At 42.0% G+C, this 25,497-nt stretch overlaps 1 protein-coding gene across 1 annotated transcript; it reads left to right on the top strand.

Moving 5' to 3' along the window:
- The first annotated feature begins 389 nt into the window (after positions 1 to 389).
- Positions 390 to 24,444, top strand: LOC126565791 (anoctamin-8). Its single transcript, XM_050223001.1, has 23 exons — positions 390 to 564; positions 9,063 to 9,173; positions 9,275 to 9,416; positions 9,777 to 9,948; positions 10,153 to 10,234; positions 12,437 to 12,553; positions 12,767 to 12,897; positions 13,108 to 13,269; positions 13,404 to 13,559; positions 14,024 to 14,092; positions 15,524 to 15,659; positions 15,748 to 15,878; positions 16,092 to 16,409; positions 16,635 to 16,790; positions 16,885 to 17,291; positions 17,416 to 17,638; positions 18,371 to 18,465; positions 19,719 to 19,826; positions 20,306 to 20,540; positions 21,097 to 21,210; positions 23,889 to 24,036; positions 24,105 to 24,238; positions 24,313 to 24,444. Exons 1-23 carry the CDS (start codon positions 390 to 392, stop codon positions 24,442 to 24,444), a joined length of 3,654 nt encoding a protein of 1,217 aa, XP_050078958.1.
- Positions 24,445 to 25,497: the final 1,053 nt, after the last annotated feature.

Here is a 25,497-nt window from a genome sequence, read left to right as displayed (position 1 = left end):
TTGCTCATAAGGGGAAAATGTGGGTGATTTGGGAGAAACTAAGGTGTATAAGAAAATACCGTCCGGGTGTGAAAAGGAGTACGAAAAAATTTTCCATTCCACCGGGGACGACGACTTCCCACGGAAGTGGAACGCCTTATCGAAGCTGTTTTGAAAGGGCCTTCGGGGAGCCTTACAATCCGTGCAAGTGTTACGTAGTTTATAATTTGCTATCTGTTACAAAACACTTTTATTTTCCTACGATTTTTCATTCTACAGCTAATAAATTGAGTGAAGAAGTGCACAAAGAAATAGTGTTATTTTTAGGAAATGGCTTTAAAATCCAGTGTCTAGTGTTTTGCTGGGGAAAAAAGATAATTTAATACGTAAAACCCATATCCAGGCTCACCATGGATCAGCAGCATCCGCTACTGATCGCCAGTGAAAACATTCACGACAGTGGTATCATCGAGGATGTGCACCAGGAATCGGAGGACACCGGAAACGAGGATTACGGCGACGAAAGCAACCTCGAGTCGAACCTGCGCCGGCGGAAGGGGAAAATTATTTCCTGTGTCGAAAATGGTAAGCATTTCCGGTGACAAGCATTGATTACACGTTTGGCGGGCAAATGTTGCTGCCTATTTGGAGAGTCTACTGAGGCTGAGGTCTAGTGAGGCCAGCTGATAGCCATAGAAGTGGATTCACGAGCAAATTTTGTCGCGTCCGCAGCTTGTTCTTTGTAGCCACGTAAGGAAAATATTCGAATGGCGTCAAGATCAAACCCTTATGACACAATCAGCACAAGAGTGAGAGAGAGAGAGAGAGAAATGGAGAGAGTTGGAAAGAGAAAGAGAGGGAGAGAGAGAGCGGAAAAAACTGCTGACCAAGGCATGTCAAATTTACATAATCGATTCCACAGTCATTATCCTTTCACAGCATGGCAAAAGGATGCTGCCACTTCTTACCCAGATTGCCGACATAGACATAGAAAAATCTGTCACACGCGTTGGTCGACTCCTTGGGGAAATCTCTAGTGCGTGGTTTGCGAATCCCCTCGCGAACGGCCGGCACCTTATCGCACCGCACAAAGTTATCGATTTTTCCCAAATCGGCAGTGACGCTGGTCTGGCGTGCCGTTCGTTCGCTGGTTTGTTGTTATGTAACCTCTCCCCGACCGTTCCAGTACGGACGACACGACGGTGCGCTACGACGGCATGCTCCACTCCGGTACAGTTTCTCCACACAGGTCCACCGCGCTTCCTGCACTGGAGCTCGCCGTTCGTTGGTTGTACGATAGGTCGCGTTACTACTGTTGCACAATTGCATTATTGCATGTGCCCGGTACGGCAGTACGGAAACCATGCGCTACAGATACGTATCCGTAAGCACCCGATATGAACCGGCAAACTGCTCCACAGAGTTACAGGCCAATTTTCTAGCCATGCTCACTCGCCATTCCGGAAGCAAGCTGAATCGTTTTTTTTTATTCGCTCTCTGCTCCAATCAATGTGTAACCATTCCCATACTTTACGATGCCCCATCAAAGTGTTGCCTCCAGTTTTTTTTTTTGCTTTTGCAAGAAAGGACCAGCAAATTGGTCACACACAAAAAAAAACGAAAGAAATCTCAAACTGTCTGAAACTAAATATTTTTGCTAAAATATGTTTGCTTCGGTATCATCTGCAATAAGACTCGGAAAAGAATGAATTTGGACCAATGACGCTCTTCTTCTTGGGTTGGATATAATCGGCAGAGAAAAGCAGATGGACACTGAACAATGTTTATGGTCGGGCAGACAAAACACAAAACAAAAAACTCGAATCGGATTGCCGATTTTGTTTTGCAGGATCGTTTCGGGTTCCCCTTTTTGTCTGTTGCGATTCGCTTCAGCTTTAGTAAAGCTTTTTTTCGGGTGTTCATTTAGACCCTTCCGCTTCATTATGTCAATTGTGCTTTTTCTATACTCTCAAAAAAAAACCACTCCATCCGAGGACCAGTAATGGGCAGCTCGTCCTGCGCTGGTAACCGCAAAACGTTTCCGTTGCACCAGAGGTGGTAAATTAATTCTTAAGAAAGCACAACTTCACATAGTCCCACACAGCGCACCGTTCAAGCGATACGAAATTCGATTGATTTTCAACGAAATTGTGTTTGCTCACCAAACAGAGCGTTGTGATTAGATTTGTTTGCTGATTGGACGACTCTTGATGGACGGACTGTGAGTGATATTGTTTTGTGTTACAGGATTTAAACAAATATGACAAAAAAAAGCAAAATTCTTTTCTTTATTTTGTGCTGTTTTCGTTAGCCAAACTAAAACATGTACAGTACGTCCTTGTCGTCTTTTTCTATTTAGAAAGGTCTATTCCTTTGTGTAATAATTAGTTCAGAAGTAGAGTGGTTCGATTGAAGGTGAAAAGAATTCTTCCAAAATAAATCATACACGATAGATTGATTTTAAAAACTTCCTCGTGTTACCATTTTATTGCTCCCAGTTTCGAGCAACAGGGGACGCATTTTAATCAGCAACCCCACCCGAAATGAGCTTTCAACCCGATAGCACAACAAAAATACTAAAATAAACCCATCAAATATTCACCGGAATCGAACGGCAAGGTAATATTTAGCGGTGTGTATCAGGCGGAAAACGATCGTGCATAAAATTGATGGAGAAATGATGTTGCGCATTTTACGCTGTATTAACAATTCCATTCCAACTGCCAAAGCAGCTACCGTTTATTTATTGGCACCTTTGATAAAATAATCGAAGCCAGGATGGAATCGGAAAGCGTAACATTCGGTGTGTTTTAGTTCGGGTTTGATGTGATTGAAAGAATTTTAATCAAGCTCAGCATTTTTATGCTGCAAGCAACAGAACTGAATGCTTACTGCTTAGCTCCAACAAACCATGTTCCAATCTTACTACGTGCGCGTTGTGAGAAGACTTTCCCCAGCACGAATCATTTCAATATCTTGTAACAAACCATTTGATTGGTTGCTCTAAACGTTGACATTGATTGAACGATGGGAAAAACTTTTACCAATCCAAATACCGGCAAAGTTGCCCTTTTCCTGAGTCAGGCTGCCAGCTCCTGCACGACCCCATCGATTTACCCTACAATCACTCCCCCGACGTAGTTTAGTAGCTATGGAAACTGACGCAAACTGTATGTAACACTTAAAGAGTACTTTCTCTTCCTTGTAAGCTTCACAGCGAAGAGAAAGTGTGTGTGCGTGTGTGTGTGTGCTTGGCGCAATCCTTCATCCGGAATGCTGCTGCATTGATCAAACAAGATTGAAGGAAGCTTTGTAAATTTTGGCACATACGTTGATTATGACACTCACGGAAGGGAATATTGATGACTAGCTATTGTGTGGCGTGCTAAAATGTTGAATATAAACTATTGAAGAGTTATAGCATTTTGGGGGAGCAGCAAGCCAATCAAATTAATTAGGCAATTTATCAGATTTAATAACCCGACAAACTTTGCATTAAGGTGTAAAATTTTAAAAAATACGATAATGTTTTATGTTTACTAGAATGAGCTACAAAGAGGTGTCCATCATTAATAAAAATATTAGTTCAAAAGGTACTTTTAAGAACGATAAAATATTTCAAACATAGCAAAACATTACGAACTTCTTTGACATAGTTATCTGAACTAAGATCTACAGGTCGAGGTCGAGAAATACCACCTAAGGAAAGACGATCCAGACGAGATTCGATACACGGTACTGCGGTATAAAGATCGCTTCGATCGATCTTTCTCAAGACTTTTGACCCGTGTTCTCATGTTCAGGAGTATCAGGAGTAGATATAAAAAGAACGAGGAAATAACACTGGACCATAGAGGCATTTCAGAAGTAAGGAGTGGATACAAGAACTGAAATCCCATCCGGACCGTTCCCCCGTAGTGAGGACTTACTATCCAACTAAGTGGTATCAGCAGTCTAGCAAGCCATTATGTTAGATGGCAGACGTGTCCTGAAAGATCGTTAAACCAAGAACAAAGTGAGAGCCGATGAAGGAAATTTGGAAGAAAGAGCAGCGATCTTCCAGCGTAACGAGACCAAGCAACCGAAATCTGAATTCATAGGGATTAAGTGCAGAGGATGGAACTCCAAGTAACTTGGATGTAGCAAGTCTTTAGAAAAACTTCTGCATTTGCTCAATAATTCGCATATGCAGTTTAGCAGTGGGGTCCAAATCACCACACAATGCTCCAGCAAATGCAAAAATCACGACCTTCGCAATCCATAAGTCCAAAGAGACATCCGAGCTTTACTGACCACATAATGTATGTGATGCGTGCATTGCAGAGAGCTGTTAAACATTATTCCAAAGTATTTGATTAGTGAAACACTGCTAACTTTGGCATCAACAAGGGCATAAGAATAATGGATAGGATCACGAGAACGACTAAACTAAATATGACACTACATTTTCTGGACAAAAGGGCGAGACCAGGAAGTGAACATGTCACATATGGTTTACAATAAATAATAAGGAAAATGGATGAAATGGAGAAAACCACTTACAGGAGGTTAGTTTAACACAATATATACTATTAGAACGAAAAAAATGCAACCAGAAGACAATAAATTTACTGCCGGTTTGGTCAGCAGTAAGCAAATACTAATTTAAAATCAGTATTGATAGAGTCAACTGACAAGACAGTGCCAAGTTGAGAACGATTATGGGGATAACATGCTGTGGAGGGATTACCACACGCCAAGAGACGTGTTAAAGATGAGAATGAAATTAAAAATCGAATACCTTAGAAGGCGCAAATAATATTGCGATACAAGTTCGAAATGGTGGAAGAATTGCCCCTTTGACAGATAGGAATGAGTCAGGCCTGTTTACAGAGTGTGGGAAACGACCTGGTGCTTAGCGATAATCGACATAGTGTTACAAGTAGTAAATGAAGTGTTTTTACTGCATTTTTTCAATACCGTGTCCGTCCAGACCATTTCAACGGATAAAGAAAATTTTAACCTGTTCAAGTAGCGAACATTCACATCCATCAACGATAACTCGCTATTAGACGAATTCGAGACCTCAAGTGTTACAGACGACTGTCAAACCCACCGATGCAGAGAAATTGCTGGAGAAATGCTCGGCGAACATAGAGCACGTATCGGAGTCATTCACGGTTGAGACTGTTCTAAGGAACATGAATTAAGGAAGGAAAGAATTATGGCTAAGAACCTATAGTATGACATTTCTTATATTTCTTACTTACTTTTCAGGCCAATATTTCTTTACTTACTTAGTTATCAGGCTGTGCAACCGCCTTGCGGTCTTGGCCTGCCGCAGAAGAATCCGGAATCGCTCTCGGTCTCGCGCCGCTGTCCGCCAATCCGTTATCCCAGCCGATTGATGACGGATGATTCCACGCCATTCTTTCACCTCAATCTGGGCCTACCACGCCTCCTCTGTTCGTATGGACGGCCTAAAACGACTTTCTGAGGTGTCATGCGTATAACATGGCCAGCTCATTGGAGCCTGGCGAGTTATGTGAGTACTGGGACTATAAAGGTACAATAAAGTCCCAGCTTTGACCGTCGCGACAGGTTTTTTGAGGTCAGATGTCAGACTGGCTAGCGCTCAACTACGTCTCTGTGCTGTTTTCGGTGCTGTCTTTTGACCCAAGATAGGTGAAGTTTTGGACGACTTCAATTTCAATTTAGTCTTTGCTTCGGTAATCTGCAAACCGAGGTTTTCTGCCGGCTGCTTGTTCCTTTGGAATGCCTCTGCTACCTGGGAGAGCCGCATACCAATGATGTCTATATCATCAGCATATTACAGGATCTGGGTTGACTCATAGAAGATGGTTCCCGAAGTCTCCACCTCCGAGTCGCTGATGGTGCCCTCTCTAGCGCCATGTTGAATATGAGAAATGCGAACCCATCTCCCTGACGCAGGCCTTTGGTGGTATCAAAGGACCCTGAGAGTTTAGGAGGTACTTTAAACAGATTTCTAGGTCAATATTTTTTCTTTACATTTGGCCCTTAAATCTCGAAAGGCTTTAATCTGCCTGTTTTCTGGCTTTATTTTACCCATAGTGGATCATTCAGTCCTAAGAACGAGCTACGGTCCGGATGGATGTTCGCAAATGGATGAAAAACGTCATTACAATTGCGCAACGGAGCTTCTTAGCTCTGTTCTGACATGATTAGGTCGTCAATCCATTCCTGCACATCTTAATCCAAGGCTGCAACCGTTCGGTCATCGTTTGCAAAAACTCATATTTCTTAAAAATTTAACATTTTTGCTCCAAGTTTCAATCACAAGTACAGAAAGCTGCTTTATAATAGTGACCATAATTTAAGTATTGTTTATTTTGTGTGAAGTACTGTGACCCTTTTGATGAGAATATGAGATTGTGATGATTCCAAGTGAACCAATTTACAAACCACAACTTTACAATCTCATGAAAATCGTGTGCTAGTTTTGTGCCGCTATACTCAACAAAACATTCGGCAATAATGTTAAACAATTTCCATTACACGTCACCAGTCGAGATGACATAATTCAATCAAGCTGCTTAAAGTCATTAGCATGCACTTGATACCTTGTTCATATGATCTCGTGCTGTAGAGTGCAATGAATACCGTAGCTAGCTGACCGACCGGAAGTACAATGTGGGCAACATTCCATAAGAAACTGTTGCTCCAATATCAACCAACAAGGTACGGCGGGACGGAAGCGCATGTAAGGTAGAGCACCGGACACCGTTTTGCTGATTTGCTAGCAAATTTGATTATCTAATTAGCTGCCGATCATTCTCACCAACCCGGTTCACTCATGGCGTGTTTCCCAAAACGCTTGTTGAACGCCATGCTTGGTTCTGTGTCGTTTTTATTGATTTATATGAAATAATAATCACATGAAAATTCGTGCTGTCTCCGTTGGGGGATTGATTGACGTGTCGGTGTGTTGGTTGGTTCTTGCCGTTCTATCGCTAGCGTTCGTACGCCATAGAGACGTGTTGTAGCATTGACGGCGATGCGAACGTGCAGGCGAATCGAACGAACGAATGGATAACGGAAATAATGCATGGGCAAACGGTATAAATAGCCAACCGAGCCAATTGTTATATGGTAAGCAGCATCATGTTTCGGGATTTACACTTTGGTTACTAGGCGATCCCAATGTACGCCAATCCTGTTTCACACGATGAGATCCAACAAAAAATCGTGTCTATTGCGGAACCGTTCCGTTACACGACATGCAGTTATGCAGCTCAATTTAACTCGATTAACATACCGACGGACTTTCCACGTTCAATTGCCGATAGTTAGCATTATCGGCTCCATGCATACGAGTTTTATTTTTTTTTTTTGTTTGAAGGTAGTATCATTCCCTGAAATAGAACAGAAATCAAATTTTGGCTTCATTTAGCCAACACATAACAACGTCAGGCGTGCTGAAATATCCTTGGAATGTAAAAGCAAATTGCTGGAAAGTGAAACCAAAAATCAATCCTCGTGCTCTATAAATAAACTCTTTCCCTTTCTTTCACTTCACACCACATAAACCCCTTAAGCGTAAAAATGGAAAATTGAAGCCCTGGAGGAAAATTTTCGGGCATTTGATTTTGTGGGATGAATACCGATAAGTCTCTATTCAAGGCTCCCACCCTGTTCCACTGCCTATAAAAAAAAAAAACAGTTATTCCATTTCCTTCTACCATAACATGACCGGTGTAATAGAGTAGGTCGCTGTTTCCTTGAACGATATTTACCGCCGCGTGGTGTAGAGAGGTTGCAGATCGCAGAGGGTAGTTCGGTACAGGTGAAAGGGATCGTCGTTTGACGTCAGCAAAAAAAAGCGAATCTTGAATCGATTCCAGCGCAATAGGTAACAGCTTGTGTGTCTATATTTTAGCAGCTCGGACCACCGCGGCTCGCTAGAAGCTTAGCACAAGACCCGGTTGATTCTAGCGCGATGGAATGGTTCATGGCACCGTTTGGTGCCTTTTGCACCAGTATTAAGGGAGGCTCCGAATCAAAGCGTTTAGTCGCTGATGAGAGTGATGTTTATTAATTTCATTTGCTTCACGGTACGCTTCGCAAAATTCGAGGCACGATGTATTAGACGACGTGGTGGTTGGCAATCATTAATAACCGTTTTTAATAGGATTTACCGTTTAATATGTCATCCTGGCTGTCACTTTGGAGGATACATTTGCTCATATTTATATCCTGAACTTTACGTCATTTTTCATAATGATTGCTTTATGTAGTCATTTACAAATTCTTGTAATTTATTAAGGTCTTTCTATTGGAATAAAACAAAACCTTTGAGATTCTTTCCCATCCAATGCTAAAGGCACAATGGATGAGACAGAAACGTAAGAACGCACGGAGAAAGCAACTAACCTGACCCAAGCAAAGACGGCTTAGTGTGCAATAATAGTAATCTATCTGATGGTCGTTCAGTGTAATGGTTGTGTCATGAAGACGATCCTGTAGATTGCACAATCACTGTGGATTGGAAAAGTTTTTTGCGTGTTTTTTCCCGTAGATTAAGCCACATGATATTCTTCTGCTGACACTTTAAATTAATGTTTTCTAAAGATACAATCAAATGCTTGCTACTTTGCGGGTTCAATTTGATTCCCGATGAAAATAAACGAACTACCAGTTTCGGTTGTGCGAAGCAGATATCATTAATTTGGATTAAATAAGTTTTTTGCTTTGCTAAATTTGTACCCAATAAGCTTACAGATATCATTTATTGCGCCCCAATAATCAACACTGGAGTGAAATAACTTATACAAACATTCGGCCAACCAGGACGAGTAATCAAATAGTTTAATCACCACCGAAATGGAATTAAGGACCTCAGCCAAGGCACTAGCAGTACTACGAATGAAACGAAACCCAAGTTCGAGTTTATTACGTTCCGATGGCATTTTTATTTTATTTATTTACTTAACCCAAAACCGAAAATAATAGCCGTATCAGATACGCCTTGATGCATGCGTCCTTCGGCCAGTGGGTGGTAATAAATTTGACCGCATTTTCTATATTATTGCTTTTCCTCTTTTTGTTGTTTTTTTTTTCGCCAGCCTCAAGATTAATCCGCAGACGTGTGCCTTGTGCCGGCCATTTGATGACACCCCGACGGCTATGGCTGAACAAAATTCCAACCCAGTGTGATGTGGTGATTGAATTTCCAGGTAAATACAATTACGACCCAACCAATCCTCTGTCATCGCCAAAACTGTGTAACGATGGGTCCGGAACCCCGGCTCTCCTCGCTTCCTCCCCACCTAAACAGAAGACGCTCCAGATGATGCGCTGCGGTGGTTACTAAACAGGATCAAGGCTAACCCACCGGAAGGGTTGGGACTGTCGGCGATGGTACGGGCACACGAAAGCACCAAGCGTACCGCATTCTACATTACCGCCCCAATGAATGTGTAAGTAATCTGTGACCTCCAAACACCCACCGTATAGAATACGTTGACAAAAATGCATCTCAACCAGTTCCAAACAGATATAGCAGACAAGTGTGTGTGTGTGTGTGTGCGTAGGAAAAGTCAAAAGTCGAAAACGAAAACTTCCTTTACTCCTGAAATGTCATCTAATCTTCTGAAACTCGTTCCGTTTGAAATTGCTCTCGCATGAATGTCTCCAATCGTAACCTCCGAACCGTACGTTTGCCGTTGTTCCTTTGAACATCAAACCATAAAACACCAAACCCCCCCCCCCCCCCCCCCCTTTCTTTCATTTGGTCTCGCGTGCCGAGTTCATAGTTCCGTACCTTTCTCCCTTCATAGATTATTTAAGGCAGCCGAAGATGCCCGCCTGCCAAAGCGGCTGCGAACCGACCTCGGTGGTGCGTTGAAGGAGTTCACCAAACGGGAAAGTCATTGCTTCGCCCAATCGAAGGACAGCGAGGGTGCCAACAGTCTTTTTACGTCCCAGGAGCGGCAGTGGCTCGTGCTACAGGTAAGCACACTCATCAATATGAGATGCACACACCGTCGCAAGAAGAATGTTTGATGGTTACGAATTCTGGCCGTCATTTTCGTCGGTCGCATCAGCTGACTGCTTGGCGTTCTTGCCGACGCGCTTAAGTGAAGGTGCCGGAGATCGATATTTTACTAATACGGTTCCATTTACTGCCATCCATCATATCTTGGCATGCTACAGGTTCTGCAGGGCCTGCGAGCTGGAACGTCGGATCTGAAAGCGCTGCACGGCAGAGCACAGGTCGAGGAGGGACAGAGCATCGGTAAGTGGGATACGCACAACACGAAACTTTGGAACCGTTACCCAAAACGTTACCATCATTAAAAGCACTCATCGTCAACCGTCATGTCAAATGATCATCATCATCACCATCAGCAACACCATTCGTTCTAATCTTTTGCCGCATTACGCTGGTGAAGGCTTCGTCTCGACTGCAGTCAAGACAGCCGAGGCCTGCAGACGCGGGTCTGATGTTTTCTCGTTGTTTTCTCCTGGTCATTTTATCCATTTTGCTATATTTGAACTGACACCCACACGGAGCTTTATCCATCCAGCCAGAAAAAGGATACCATTGACGAAGGAAACTCAAAAGTTATGCCAACAAGCAGCACCATGCACCAGCTATCTGTGTTGGCCGGATTGCATGGTGCGACTGGCGACATGATAACCTTTGCAAAGCAAAGCATCACACATGCTCGCTCAAACTCCGGTGAATCAAACTTTCCCCCAAAATACGTCCCATGTGTGTTTGTGGATCATATCTTGCAATAACGCTGCTCCTTGGTTGAGAAGTGTTTTGGGAAGGATTTTGTTAGCCCAACTTACATGCGGTTCGTTTGTGCACTCAACATGTGCTCAGTATGCCTCGGGCAGTTTAGCCCCATTACTTGTACGGACTCGTTCGCCTCGTATCCCACTAATCTGCTTTCCAGCGGGACCGAGCAACCCGGCTGAACAAAGTCAACCACTCAGCGAAACTTGTTAAAAGTTTATTGTTGGCCAGCAAGTCATGAATCGTCTATTGTGAGGCGATAAGAAGTGCAATAGTGAGACTAAAGCATCAGCTGTAGGATGTGCTTGGAGCAGTGAGAAAGAGCTGATTTGTTAGAAATTATAGTTCTTTTTTACACAAAGATTTATTTAAATTTTGAGTCTTTACAAGGACCCTTCTATAAGAGTGTATTTAGAAACATGGATGTAAAATATTAGTTGTTTGAAGAACCCAGTTTGATGTTTTATGAGGTTTATACTGTACTGTGAGTTTGTCTTTACATTGGAAAAATGTATTGTTATTTTTTCCGTTCAAATTGAACGGCTGATAAACAAGGGGGAGACACAAATTTTCCTAATAAACTCGTTGTTCGGTTCATTCGATGACAGCCATTCGATGACAGCCAACACCACTCAGCTGAGTAGAACGACGAACATTTGTGTTGCCACCTTTGGCCTACCCAATTACATCAACACCCACATAGTGCGAATCGATGTGGCAGAAACAAAAGCAAGAGTACGACAAAAACGTCAGTATTAAAAAAAAAACCAACATCACCACTTGTTGAACTGTCGCTAACACACTTGACACTGTTAAGGCATACTTTCATGCCCAACCGTTCATAAACATAAGCGAAAGAACAATCGACTAATTAGCACTAATCGATAAAACATTATGCCGAGTGTAGTGGTACTGGTCTCGATCCTTCAAACGGCAACTTTGAGAGCTCTTCTGTCGCGCTTTCTTCAAGGAAAAGTGGTTTAATATCTTGTCAGCGTGTTACGCCACATTAGAAAACCATTTATAACACATTTTAAGGGCTCTCTGGCTTCCTCAAATCTCGTTTATCGATTTTCAATTGAAAACTGTCTTTGTTGGAGGATATTTATGGTGTTATTTTTTGTCGTAACGAACTTTATCTAGCTACGCTTTGGTTTGAATTACGTACACAGGGAAATTTGTGCCATGGTGAAGAGTAATCATGCTCTCTCTTGGCCTCTTGGGTCAGTGGGTCCAGATTCGATACAAACACAAGCCTTGCAGTGTGTTAGAAAGCATGCTTAACAAAGTACTGTGGTTCTGATGCCCAAATTTGTATTATATGAAAAGCAAAGCACAGACCAAGGATAGAAAATGAGAATTTCATTTCAACGACCTATTAATATCAAACTCATTTCTAGAACATAATAAATATACAACCACATGCGCACATGGGTACATTATGAGCATTTAATGGTGTATCTCATTAGGTTAGATGCATGTCCAACAATCCTCAGGTGCCACAGGAGCTCACTTTTTTTTACCGAACCATAAATCCATGAGAACCACATCAGGTGAGGGACGTGGTACGTCGAACGTTAATTAATCGAAGACTTCGTGATATTATCTCACCGACTTCGGGGATGGCACACATATTAAACTCTTCGTTTTTCCCCCCATAAACTAACGCTCGGCATTTGGTACGGTTTTCAGTGGCCGCCTGGCAAGAGCTGGGCCTCATAACGCAGGTTTTCCCGCTTCACGAAACAACCGCTCTGCAGCAACTCCAGTCTAGCTGGGTACGGAAGTTCTTCGCACCGCAACCCCTAGGTAATAATTAATGTAGTTGTTCCGGTGCTTCCACTAAACCAGTGGTGCCGGTATATTATTTTTCGCTGAGTGGTAGTAGCAAAGCAAGAAAATTGTTATCCTTTAATTTGTCTACTTAGTAGTCTGTTTCCTTTTTTTTTTTCGTTCGTTCTGTTTATGTCCGGTGGTGGCAACGTTCATTTCGTACTTCATACCGCTGGTTTTTTTTTGCAGACGATATTGCGGCATACTTTGGAGTTAAAGTGGCGCTTTACTTTGCCTGGCTCGGGCACTACACCTGTGCACTGTGCGTACCGGCCGTGCTAGGCACTATACTGTACGCAGGACTTTGGGGTCGAGGACAGGTAAGCTTGAAAAATGGTCAGGAAATGCTCCCACCGTAGTCGACGATACGAAAAGGAGTGTTTTCAAAACAACTCAAGACGCGAGACGATGCGGATCGATCAAAGCGGATGTTCTACGGTACCTTTGCTTTACCACGGCACTACTAACCTCGACGCGGTGTGTCCATGTACGTTGGACACATTTCCTTGACCGCTTATGTCTCGTTTTAGACGGCTCAAGACATTGGACACGTCATTTTCTCGCTCTTCAACGTGGCCTGGGCGTCACTCTACCTGGAAGCCTGGAGGCGGTATTCGGTCGAGTTGGCTTTCCGTTGGGGCACTTTGTCAACGCCACCCGAGCTGCTGGAACCTCCGCGCCCACTCTATAAGGTTTTTACATTCCATTGGCCCGTTGTCAAGGACTTATTTATACACCCCCAATCGTGTTAACCCTTTTTTCTTATATCTCACGGTTTCTTTCTCTATGCTCTCTCTCTCTCTCTCTCTCTTTACTCACACGTTAGGGGCCGCTCGAGGAAAGCTCCGTAACCGGACGGCTGGAGCCGAAGGAAGCACCGGCCTGGCAGAGGCGAGCCTTCCGTTATCTAGTTAGCTTTCCAATTATAGGGCTCTGCCTGGTGTTGGTGTTTATTGTGATGTTCCTGATGTTGAGGCTGCAGGTATTTAGACGCACCCCCACACCCCTGTCGTTCGATCGAGTTTTCTTTCAATAGGAAAAAAAAAAAGTCAGCACGCTTTGCCTTACCCGATCCGACCCAAATTCGGAGACGTGGCGTATGGCTTTGCTTTTTGTACTGTGCATTTTTGTTTACGTTTGGCTTCTTGTTTTGTTTCATCCCGAATCCTTATCCCGAACATTACCGTACCCTCGTCATGTGTGTTTTGTGACACTTTATCGAAACCGATTTCCACCGAACATAAACTTATCCTCTCATGAATATTCATAAGCGATGACCACGATGCTCCCTTAAATCCTTCCTGCCGGACTGCTCCATCTGGCATGCATTAATCACTTTGTTTTTCCACTTCGTAGCCTTACTACACACCACTCCAGATACACCACAAACAAAACGTACACCCGCGAAGAACGCTCGCACTACATTTCGTTACTACTAATTTACAGGATTGGCTCGATCAACACTTACCCTATAGCAGTGCTGGCCTGTGGGAGTGCATGTGCATAGTGTCTCAGGTCTGAAATTTATGTTCTTTACGTTCTTTCCCCTAACCCCGTTGCCGGTAGCTTTCCTTCTTTCCTTTCCAAAAATTACCATCAAATTCATGCCGTCCTTGACCGCCCCAATGCCGTGTGCCCCTTTCGCCTGCCCAGTAGATCTCGTGTGTTGTATAATATGTTGCGCTTAAACCTATTGCTCTTGCACTGAAATCCAATAAATGTTCATCGATGGTGTAGTGGTGCTTCTCTGCTCGAAGCTGAATGAAGTATTGCCATGCAGATGACATCCTCATCAACATCAACACCATCATCATTATCATTGTCATTGTCATCTACTGTAGTAGAAGTTGTATTAGCAAACGAAAGCTTTTTTGGGGAAGACATTACACATTACACAAGGCATTGATTTAGTGCTTGCTATGCGACGACCTCACTTCGCATCATGTAAACTGATATTCAGGTTTAGGGCAGACATGCTGTCTTCCTGCTGTTTATTGATCGAACCAGTGAATGGTACTTTTCACAAGACGGCACTGAAAATCTGTGTCTTTGCTTCGCCTTCCCTCGTTCTTCATGATACACATTGCACTGTCAATGCAAAATAAAAGGAGTTTCAATGGGTAGTGAAACTGAATAACTCTTGTTTGTTCGTTTCTGAATTTTAAGAAATATTTTTTGAAAAATTTTTATAAGCTTCTATTAACTTTCCATTACATTGTTCCTCTAAACATTGTTCTTATTAAATGTAGCTGGGTTAAGTATTTTTAAAACCCTATACTGTTTGCTATTTTTTATTAAAAAAAAAACTTTTCATTCAATATATTTAACTATACGATTCGTTTGAAAATAATGCAATAAATTTATCCTTTTGAAAAATACATTGCAATAAGAGTAAATGCCAATCAAATGCCAAATGCCAATCTACTTTAAATGTTCACTTTGATTCACGCAAATAGGTAACAACGTTTTGTTTAATCTTTCATCATTTTTCAAACATAAAAAAGTTCCATAATAACACTTTTCGATCACGTTCCACCGTGTGGTATTTGTGTTGCATATTTGCATACTCGAGTATATCGAAGAGCATTTTGTGCCATCAAGCGAAAAGGTGGCTAATGATAGGGAAGGCCTCTCATGTCCTGTCAATATACAGCTCGTACCACACACACACACACAATTACAATCGAACCGAACAAATCGATTTAAAATTGAAGTTACACGGTTGCAATCATATTTTCATACCATATTACTGCCAACAACTATCTCTACATATTTCGCTCTCCTTCTCTCTCTCTCTCTCCATCTCTCTCTCCTTTCCTTTCTTTTTCGATTTTATTATGACTGCTTGTGGTTCGACTATGTCTCCTACTTCCACCCAATAACCCGCCAACCCTCCCCAAAACCCACATCGATACGGCCGGCGTCAATGCGACATCAACGCTGTAGGACTGGTGGGATGCCAAGCTGCCGGAGCAGGGCGTTTTCAGCTGTTTAAGCGTAATACCGAAGGTCCTGCTAGCCGGCGCCATTACACTAATGGACGAAGCATACTACAAGCTCGCCGTCTGGCTGAACGATAAAGGTAAAACCCCCTCCGTCCGGCTGACAGAAGGGCGGGTGAGCGTTCAGGACGTGCCAATTTATACAATTTATTGTACCACTATCGACAGAAAACTATCGGCTGCAGTCGAAGTACGAAAATCATCTCATCGCCAAGGTGGCCCTTTTCCAGTTTGTCAACAGTTTTCTTTCCCTCTTTTACATCGCCTTTTACCTGCGCGATCAGGACAAGCTGAAAGAGGTACGTCGAGATATTGCACAGGAGGCAAAGTGTTTTAAACCTAATTTGTCGCACCGGCAAAACTGAAAAACATCTATTTTTTCTCTTACATTCCTTCTTTAAACGTTTTTTGTTGGCTCTGCCGTTTCGTGCTTTCGTGGAAAATTAAATTGCTAATATGCATCGATCGACCTGGCCCTTGGGGAATCGTGTGGTGTAATTTCGGTATGATAGCAACTGGCTGGATTGCTGATATCGCGACAGATCATCGGCAACCTTCGCGAGTCCGCCTGGCCCTATCTGGTAGAGCAATGGCGCCTGGCGAAGCTGAGCTTCAAAATGTGGGGTGCGCTCAGTCCAACGCAGGAGCTCCCACCGAACGTAGCGGCATCCTCTTCCACCACCACCACCACCATCACCACCAGCACCATTAGTGCCGTCGGTGATGGCAAGCAGCAGGATGAGGGCAAAAGTCCTTCCGAGTACTCGTCATCCTCCACCACACCGAAACGATCGATCGGGCAAGCTGAAATTGAAAGCTCACTGTACAAGGTAAGCACTGAAGGGTGTTGAGTTAAAACAGTTTCTTGCACACTCGTGGCAGAACATGTGCGCTATCGATAGTTTGCCATATTGACTCAACGGTACCGATGGAAGGAATTTAATTTGGAAAGTGTGTCCCCATCCCCGACCGTTCATTAGGTTTAAGTGCAATAATCACTTGCTAAACTTTTAATTAACTACACATGTTTTGCTACTTTTATCTTCCCCCCCCAGTATGATGGTACATTTTCCGACCATCTGGAAATGTTGGTACAAATGGGGTACGTAGTGCTGTTTTCCGCCGCATTTCCTCTCGCAGGTCTGTGCGCGTTGGCCAATAATTTGCTCGAGATTCGTTCCGATGCGTTTAAACTCGCCCATGTCCACCAGGTAACATGCATTTGCAAGCAGCACCGCGTCACAAATCAACCACTAAACTGAATTGTCTTTTGCCGTGATTGTCCTCTCCGAAAATAAACCTTAGCGACCATTTGGTCAACGGGTAGCCAACATCGGCACCTGGCAGAACGCTCTCGGGATGCTCGGATTGGCAGCTGTCATCGTGAACTGCGCTCTGATTGGACTGTCCGGTCAAGTTTCCCGCCTATGGCCCGGCCTAACGTCCACCCAAACGGTCATTTTAATCGTAGCACTTGAACATGTGATGCTTGGATTGCGGTCCGCGTTGACGTGGTTACTACCCGAGCTACCGTCCTGGCTGGCGGCAGAGATCGCCCGTGCAGAACACTGTCGGCGCGAGATGCAATGCAAAGGACCATCGCCGCGTCAAACGCCACCATCACCACCGTCCTCCACGTCAATCTCTCACCACGATCAGGACTTTAACAGCAATCAGGACATTTTCGATAAAACCGAACAATCCGTTGGCAGGTAATGTTGAAACGAGTGAATTCTCCTCATTCTCTTAACATTCTAAAAGATTTTGTTGCTTGTCTGTGGCGTAGTTGAGTCCAGTCGCAACTATTAATGAAATGTTTTTAATCATTCCCACAAGATTTCACATATCTCCAAGTCACGACAATGGTCAGGAAAGCGAGCTGGAGCGGGCCGCCAAACTGGATAATCTCAGCATTCATCCGGTATCGACAGTAGCTCAACATATGCAGCAGCAACATCAACAACCACCACAGCACAAAAACTCTCAAAGCAGCTGCGATAATATGGACATTTTTGCCATGGACACGCGTGACGTTTCGCCCGATTCGCCGATCTCGCAGGTAGTAGAGCGTGTTTCAGGGCGGATACTTGCGCCGCAATTTTTCGCTCCTAACTCACTTTATCTGGCTCACCCGTTTTGTAACAATCTCTGCTGCCTCGACACGTTCTTCTGTGGAAGAATTTTGTCTTTTTTTTCCGTTCCATTTTCCGTATGAATCCTTGCAATCATGACAATTTATTATCGAATGCTTACGGAAGCAGCAAAGGAACATGAATCCAAAGAACTAATAATAGCATTTACTTTTGTTTGAAATTAAAGATGCATTTTTTATTATATAAACACTTCATGCGCTGTAAAGATATTGTTTAGGAAGATTAAATTAATTAACGTATTAAATAAAATGGATTTAGGATTGATGTTCCTCTGCTGCGATCTTGCTAATGGAGGAGACGTTTCGAAACATTCAAAGTCTGTACATAGAAACATTGTACCACGTTCTCGGATCGGCCAAAGAATTGTTTTGAAAAGGAATCCTCCGGCAAGCATAGTTCTCAAACCACGTTTGCTTCATTCTTTGGGCCAAACAAAACCAAACCTCTATCTTACATGCTTCCCATTTTTACTCATATATAACATTATCTATTCTGTATTTTTTCTGCTCTTCATATATTTTTCCGAAAATTCCCTCCCATTGTCTAAACGTTTGGCAAAACAACCACATTTATCATGAAACAACAACAACGATTTAATCCTGAATTCTAATTACGAACCAAAACCCTGCCCTCTCTAGACAAGCACAGTATTATTACGACCTCTTCAAGATTCTCCTCTTAGTGGTCAATCTGCACAAACCGTTGCATTAGAATCGTCACAAACGAATTCAGGGTATGATATCTACTTTTCTCCTTTACTACTCTACTGCCATTTTACCAACTGTTGTTTGTTTGTGCGTTGCTCTCGTTCCATGTTTTCCATCTGTTTGTTGTACACATTTAATTCTGTATCAGGTGTGCGCTTATTTCATCAACATTTCAACACGATGTTTTCCTTTAGACATGAGAACATATTCACGAGTGTTCGATGTGTGTACTTAAGTTTTCTTTTACGCTGTGTGCTGTGTTGCTGTGCCGTACTGCATGTGCTCATGTTTTATTCGGTTTCAATCATCGTTTCCACCTTTTTGTGATAAATGTGCTACATATCGTTCCATTTTGTTCGTTTTCTCTGTTCTGCACATTTGCAAGACCTTTGTTAGAAATTAATTTTCTGTGTAACCGGTGAAGATTGGTTTGAACTCAGCTCGTAATACCGTCTTCGTACAGAGGACACGCCAAACGGAGAGTGATTTGAAGCGATTGGAGCATCGGATAGATAAAAGGAACCTAAAGCCATGTCCAGCCCAAATCACTCACGTCCGTCAAGGTTTGTCGCTTGTTCCAGTGCATATTGAAGAATGAGCCACGCCATTTTTAATTTAGAAAAGTTTTGCTTTATTTTATTTATTTACTATTAATTATGACGGTACAATGCCGTATTGTCAACACTGCTTGTGATGATTAAATTTTATGAACTTATTGATAAGGCATTTTGACCTTATTCTTTGCCTTATTTCGGGCATACTCGGTTGTTTATTGCTTTAAACTTACCACATTATTTGAGAAGCTTTAATCATTTTCTTCGAAACAATTTTTTATGTAATATTAATTGCTTTGTTATCGCTTTTTGCTGCATGAAGTTTTTTGATAATATTTTTTTTAAATGTTGTAAACGTTCGAAATAATACATCCTTAAACAGCACCCCGTGTCCATGGTATGCTTTCACACTGATTCAGCGAATGTGTTCCATTTGCCGCCATGTTTTGCTAATACATAGAGTTAGTCTCATAATAACGCAAAATCAGGCTTTATGTAAACTTCTCTGAGAAACTGGGGAAGCCTTTGTAGCAATCTTTTTTTTTTCGAGGAAACTGTCCGATGCAAGCTGAAACACACGTGTATTTCTCGATTTCTATTTCTTTTTTTTCCCGTTTTTTTACCATTTCACTGTTTTGGTCTGCCAAAACCCGACTCCATACAATTCTTTTTTACTACTACTACTACTACTACTACTACTGCTACTACTACTACCGTACAAATAGTGCATGTCTTAAGCAGCCAAGCATTAAGGTCGCCGACATACCGCCCTTCCGAGGACAAGCGATGAAGCACAGCTGTAGTATTTACGATAAGCGAAGCATCAACCTTGGGTACGGTTTGTTCAACCTACAGATATCCTTTCCTGTCGTAGTGATCCGTGTTGAACGAGAACCTGTTTTACGGTTATTATTTCTTACTCTCGCTTTTTGTGTGATTGGACCCTTTTTTTCTTCTCTTTGATATGTATGTCTGTTTTCACCCTATTTAACAACACTTAATCTGTTATGCTTTTCCAAAATTTGAGCTTTCTTTTTTCTTACCGTTTCTTCCAAATATTGTCAAATTTTATTCCTTCTTATAAAAATTCAAAGCTTAGCTTTTTCAATCTGGCAATTAATCTTTCAACTATTTACCCACTTTTTTTTTCACCGGCTAGATTTTAGTAGTCCTGTTAGAGTAACACACAAACGTTACAGAAAACAAACAGAAAAAAAAAATTAAATAATCCACCGTTGAGTGGTGCTCAACTTTCCTCCCCAGAGTTCATTGCTTTAATGCTATTGTTTTGCTTTCCTTTTACCACCGGCAGTGAAATTTCGCAGAGCCCTCGGGTTGCATCGAAACCGATCCAGATTCCAGAAATTCCACCATTCCGCAAGCAGGCCCACTCAACGATGCACTCGCCCGTCAATCAGAGCCCACAGAACCCCGCACACATGTCGTCCGCCAATCCTTCGCCTCCGCGGATCGCCGAAATTCCACCGTTCCGGCCGCGCAATCGCTCCAAGGAATGGATGCCCAACATCGAGGTGGGTCGACTGAAGGTCAGTGCTTACGCGTTCCAAGGCCAGTCGTTTGCTAATTGTGTGAATTTCTGTTCTTTTATTGACCGTTTCTTTACCCTACGTTCCCCCTTCCCCATTTCCCATTCGTCATACCACCGACACTCTCATACATCATTCATGCTGGTGCAACTGCAACAAACAACAAAAATTGTCCAAAATTTGGGCACCTTGGATTTGAACTCGGATCCGACGAATTTGTCCGTTAATCGCTTAACCGATTGGGTTATTGAGTATTAATTTTATCCTTCCTTCCCTTCATTGTTTTTTTTTTTTTTGTACTATTCGCGTTTTGTTTTTCTTCTGCTACAATCCCACCCGCCCCACGATCTTCACCATCATCTCGATCGATGCTTTTTTCCTTTCCTCCAAACTCCAAACTCGGGAAATGGAATGGGAATGAAATGTCCTTCGTCCTGTTCCACACCATCCATCAACTTCACTTCCTACCCCTCCCCGCCACCATCGTTTCTTGCATACATACATTGCGTATGTCTGTTTGCGTGTGTATGTCTGTCACTCACGTCGGCAATCGTAGCACACCGAGCACCATCTCACGATTGGCCCTAGCGGAGGAGCCGAATGGGCAAAACGCTTGAAAGCAGCCGATCCTTCCATCATTCACAGAAGTACCGACTGTATTGTAGCGAAGGTTGGTAGAGAGTACTACTTGCGCCACTCACAAGGGTAGTCACCACCCGTCTTGCCACCTCACAAAGCCCACCACCCCACCCCGTTTCACACTCAATAAGCCTCCCGTTTTCAAGCGAAACTCGAACTGTGCCGCTACCGTCGCCACTGCGTTTACCGCGTTGCATGAAACGGTTGACGAAAGCACAACTTTAACTATCACGGTTCGCAACGGTCCTCGGCGGTTCTAAATTTAAACGTCAGAGGCACGCACCAAAAGCACCAAAAGGCAAAAAAAAAAAACGGACCGGATTCGTGTTTGGTAGTGGAAAGTTTTGCTTTCTCAACGATACGCTGGAAGCTGTTTCATTGTTTAGCTGTTTGTTTGCTGTTTCTTGTTTTAAATTAACGAATTTGGACTTTCTTTGGAAGCGGGGGCGAATGTGTACTGTTTCACAATGTCGAAGAAATTTAGCTAATCTTGTACTAAATCAAAGACCACATTGAAAACATGAACACATTTTGAAACAGTCGGATGCATAGAAAGTTGAGGAAGAAATGCTTTTCCTAGATTAAAACCTTGCTTTCGATATCCAAGACAAATCGTTCGTAATATCACGCTATATCTGAAATGTTCTGTAGCCCTACCAACATGCCTACCTAATCCATTCATACTCACACTCTGTGTCTGTAAGAACCGCATGATTGCTGTATCAAAACACATTATCCACAATTTTGTCAATCCTACTTTATGATTTATGTGTCAATCTGTCCATATAGTAAGTTGTTGCCAAACTGTGTAGAGTTTTGTGTATTCGGACACTCTTCACAATGTGACACACTGCTAGTTCTCTACACTCCAAAGCTCCAATTCTGTTTCCTCTTTAGTGACTTCTTTTAGACTGAAACATTACAACAAATTTATTAGTGGAAGAAATTAGTTTTCGAGAAATTTTTAAAAGTTTTGTCTTCAACTGACCACAGCAACGAACAATTGTTATGTTATTACGATGGAATAAAAATACCGATCACTTACGTTAAGAGAGAGTTGCAAGAGTTCTTCGCCATGTTGCCATGGTTTTTTTATTTGTTTTGTGTTTTAGTACCAAATATTTCGCAGGGCTAAAGAGTAATATAGGCCCTCAAGTTGCACGCTGCAAACCCACATGCAAGTTCCACAGTCGTTTGTGAACATGGCTGAGTAGGACATATTAAAAATGTTAAAACTTTTGGTTTATAAAATCCAAAAAAAAATCTTATTTTATTTATTTATTTATTTATTTATAATTAACTATGACTGTCCTGTGCCGCATTGTTCACACCGCTTGTGAAAATCTTATTTTAACTAGTTTTAATACAATTTTAATAATTCAATCAACTTTCTACTCAAATCATGTTTAAATATTAATTTTTTCCGTATATTGGGCCATTTAAATTAAAAAATATGGCTTGAGAGTAATATAGGCCCTCAAGTTGCACGCAGCAAACTCACATGCAAGCTTCACAGTCGTTTGTGAACATGGCTGAGTAGGACATATTAAAAATGTTAAAACCTTTCGGTTAATAAAATAAAAAAAAAATCTTATTTCAACTAGTTTTAATAAAATTTTAAGGCTAAAGAGTAATATAGGCCCTCAAGATGCACGCAGCAAACTCACATGCAAACTCCACAGTCGTTTGTGAACATGGCTGAGTAGGACATGTTAGAAACGTTAAAAATTTTGGATTTTATAAAAATTTTTTAAAAAAATCTTATTTTATTTATTAATTTATTAATAATTAATTATGACGGTCCAGTGCCGTATTGTTCACACCGCTTGTGAAAGTCTTATTTTAACTAGTTTTAATAAAGTTTTAGTAATTCAATAAACTTTCTATTCAAATCATGTTTAGCTATTATTTTTTCCGTATATTGAGCCATTTAAATTAAAAAAATATGACTCAGTATAGAAGTATTTCAATTACAGTATGAACTGTCTCGTTTAAATGATGAAATAAGTTAGTGAAATGTTTTTATAAATTAGTCTTATACGTAAGCTAGCTTTTGCAACACTTAACAATAATTTCAAATAACTTTCCTCATTTGTATAATGATTTATTTAAATAATATTTTTATGTCCTACGCATAATGGTCATAATCTACCGTGATTTTTCACACAAGCTTGCATGAGATAAATCCCGTACAACTTGAGGGCCTTTATTACTCTTTAGCCAGCAATTCATTTTAAACATTTCCATTTTCAAATTCGACGCGAATCTTAACTAGCACTGCAATGTGGCTCAACACAATTTGATAATGTTTTGTTTTACTCTATTTACATCTTGTTGAAAGCTGTCAGTGACTACCATTTCAGTTTAATGTGTCAATCTAATTGTGGCTAGGCTTTAACTTCACACGGTGTTGCCAACTTGAAGGAATATCAATTTATCGGTCTCATACCTCATCCTAATCACTATTCATAACTTATCTTCTCCTTTATTTGTGTCTATTTATACTTACTGTACATCGTGAAAGTGTTTTTACTCAACAAAGCTGCCGCTGTTTTATGTTTCGTATTTGCTAATGCTGTCACCGATTCAGATAGATTTTGCATTTAATTGTCCAATTTATAATCGCTGTCTGCCATCGCAAGCCTCTGCCAGCTCGGAGAGACATGCGCCGTGCATCGTAACTCACCTTTCGAACATTTACGTTTACAGCAGCAGGAACTTGCTACCGGTTCTGATTCGGAGTTGCTCAAACCAGCACCGTCCTGGACAAATGTGGCGATCAAGGCCGGTGAGCAGCAGGCGGGCACAAGCAACAGCGCCCCCTCGGTAAAAGCTCCTACCGAAGAGGAAGCCAAAGGTATGCATCCTTCAGCAGACATTAGGTATGGGGTGTGAAATAATGTTTGATATGTTTCGTCCACACAGCGGCTGAGCTTGCCGCCAAAAAGTCACGCCTGAAACAAAGCCTGGTCAAACGGGCACGATCGGTAGCCATCTTCTCGCTCAAGCTTAAAGAGCAGAGAGCAAAACGGGCAGAAAAAATGGCTCTGGAAGCACTGGTTCGTATACTGCTTTGCGCGGCACAATGTCTAGCAGTTTGTTACCATCAATCTTTACTTTCTCTCCACTGCAGGAAGCTTTACCGGCGCCACCACCTGGTGGCGAACTATCCCTGATACCGATCGAGCAGCTGATCCAGGTGGACGATGTACTAAGCCAACGAAACCATGGAAGTGGTTCTGGTCACAATAATGGCCATTCGTAAGTTGCACTCAGCACGCGTCCCGCCGCGTCTGGACGTAAATTGTACTGTACAAAGCTACATACCTTGAAGATATCCATATTCCCGGTTCTTGGCCTTGCCATCCCTATGCTAATACCGCAAACAGCAGACTACTTTCTCTTTCTGATAGTATTATAGAGGATGTTGCAGTTAGTGCTAACATCCTGTTAGTGTACGCGCCCTTGTTCGGTACGATGTAAAATTATCGGATTTAGTTCGACGTCTAAAAGTGTTAAGCACAAATCTACACATCAAACAATCAACCAGTTTATCCCGAGCGAGATAAGATGAGTACGATGGAAGGAACATTTTTCAGCTCTTGATTGATTGTACCAAGCTTTATTGCTTAACAAATGTTTCTTGTTTCTTGTAGACTATATAAGTACAACACACAAAGACTAAAAGCTCTATTGATTTCAGGTGACAATATTAGTAACCTTAACCATTCGGTTTACAATGCTTTAAAATCGCTTCTGAGAAAGTACAACCACACAATCTTGAAGATACAAACATAGTTGTGACTTTTGGAGTTATTTGTAGCCCAGAGCAGAGCCTAAAGCAGAGTAATATTTTAAATTATGCGTGCTTACTGTTTGGTGCAATTGCAATCCGTAACCGAGAGCTGCCTTTCGGTTTGCTGGCCTATTGATTCATATTACAATCGAAATTTATTTACTGGACATTCAAGGGTATACGCTTCAAGGCAAATGGATACTGTAAACCGATCAAAACTAAGCATTCAATCAATTCAATGTTGCGTATGAACTACATTTACGCTTAAACGCAGCTAAAGCTTTAGTACTAGCATTAGGTTGAATTATACAACGTGCGACAAATATGCCACAAAGCAACCAAAAACCATTACTTACAAAGTAGAGATACGTACGTTTGTTTGTGGGTCGCTTTTGAGTACAAAACAGCATTAGAAAAAAGAGGATGACCGTCATCCAGCTCCATGGAAACTGCAATCCGTCTTGTCAATTACGAAACGATGCATTCCCGTCCACAGGCGGGATCGATTTTACGGCGAGTTCA

This window comes from Anopheles maculipalpis, chromosome 3RL (genome assembly GCF_943734695.1).
Source record: "Anopheles maculipalpis chromosome 3RL, idAnoMacuDA_375_x, whole genome shotgun sequence".
NCBI classification, from domain to species: Eukaryota; Metazoa; Arthropoda; class Insecta; order Diptera; family Culicidae; genus Anopheles; species Anopheles maculipalpis.
Note: the sequence above shows the minus strand (reverse complement) of the source record. Positions and strands in the feature narration are given on the sequence as shown.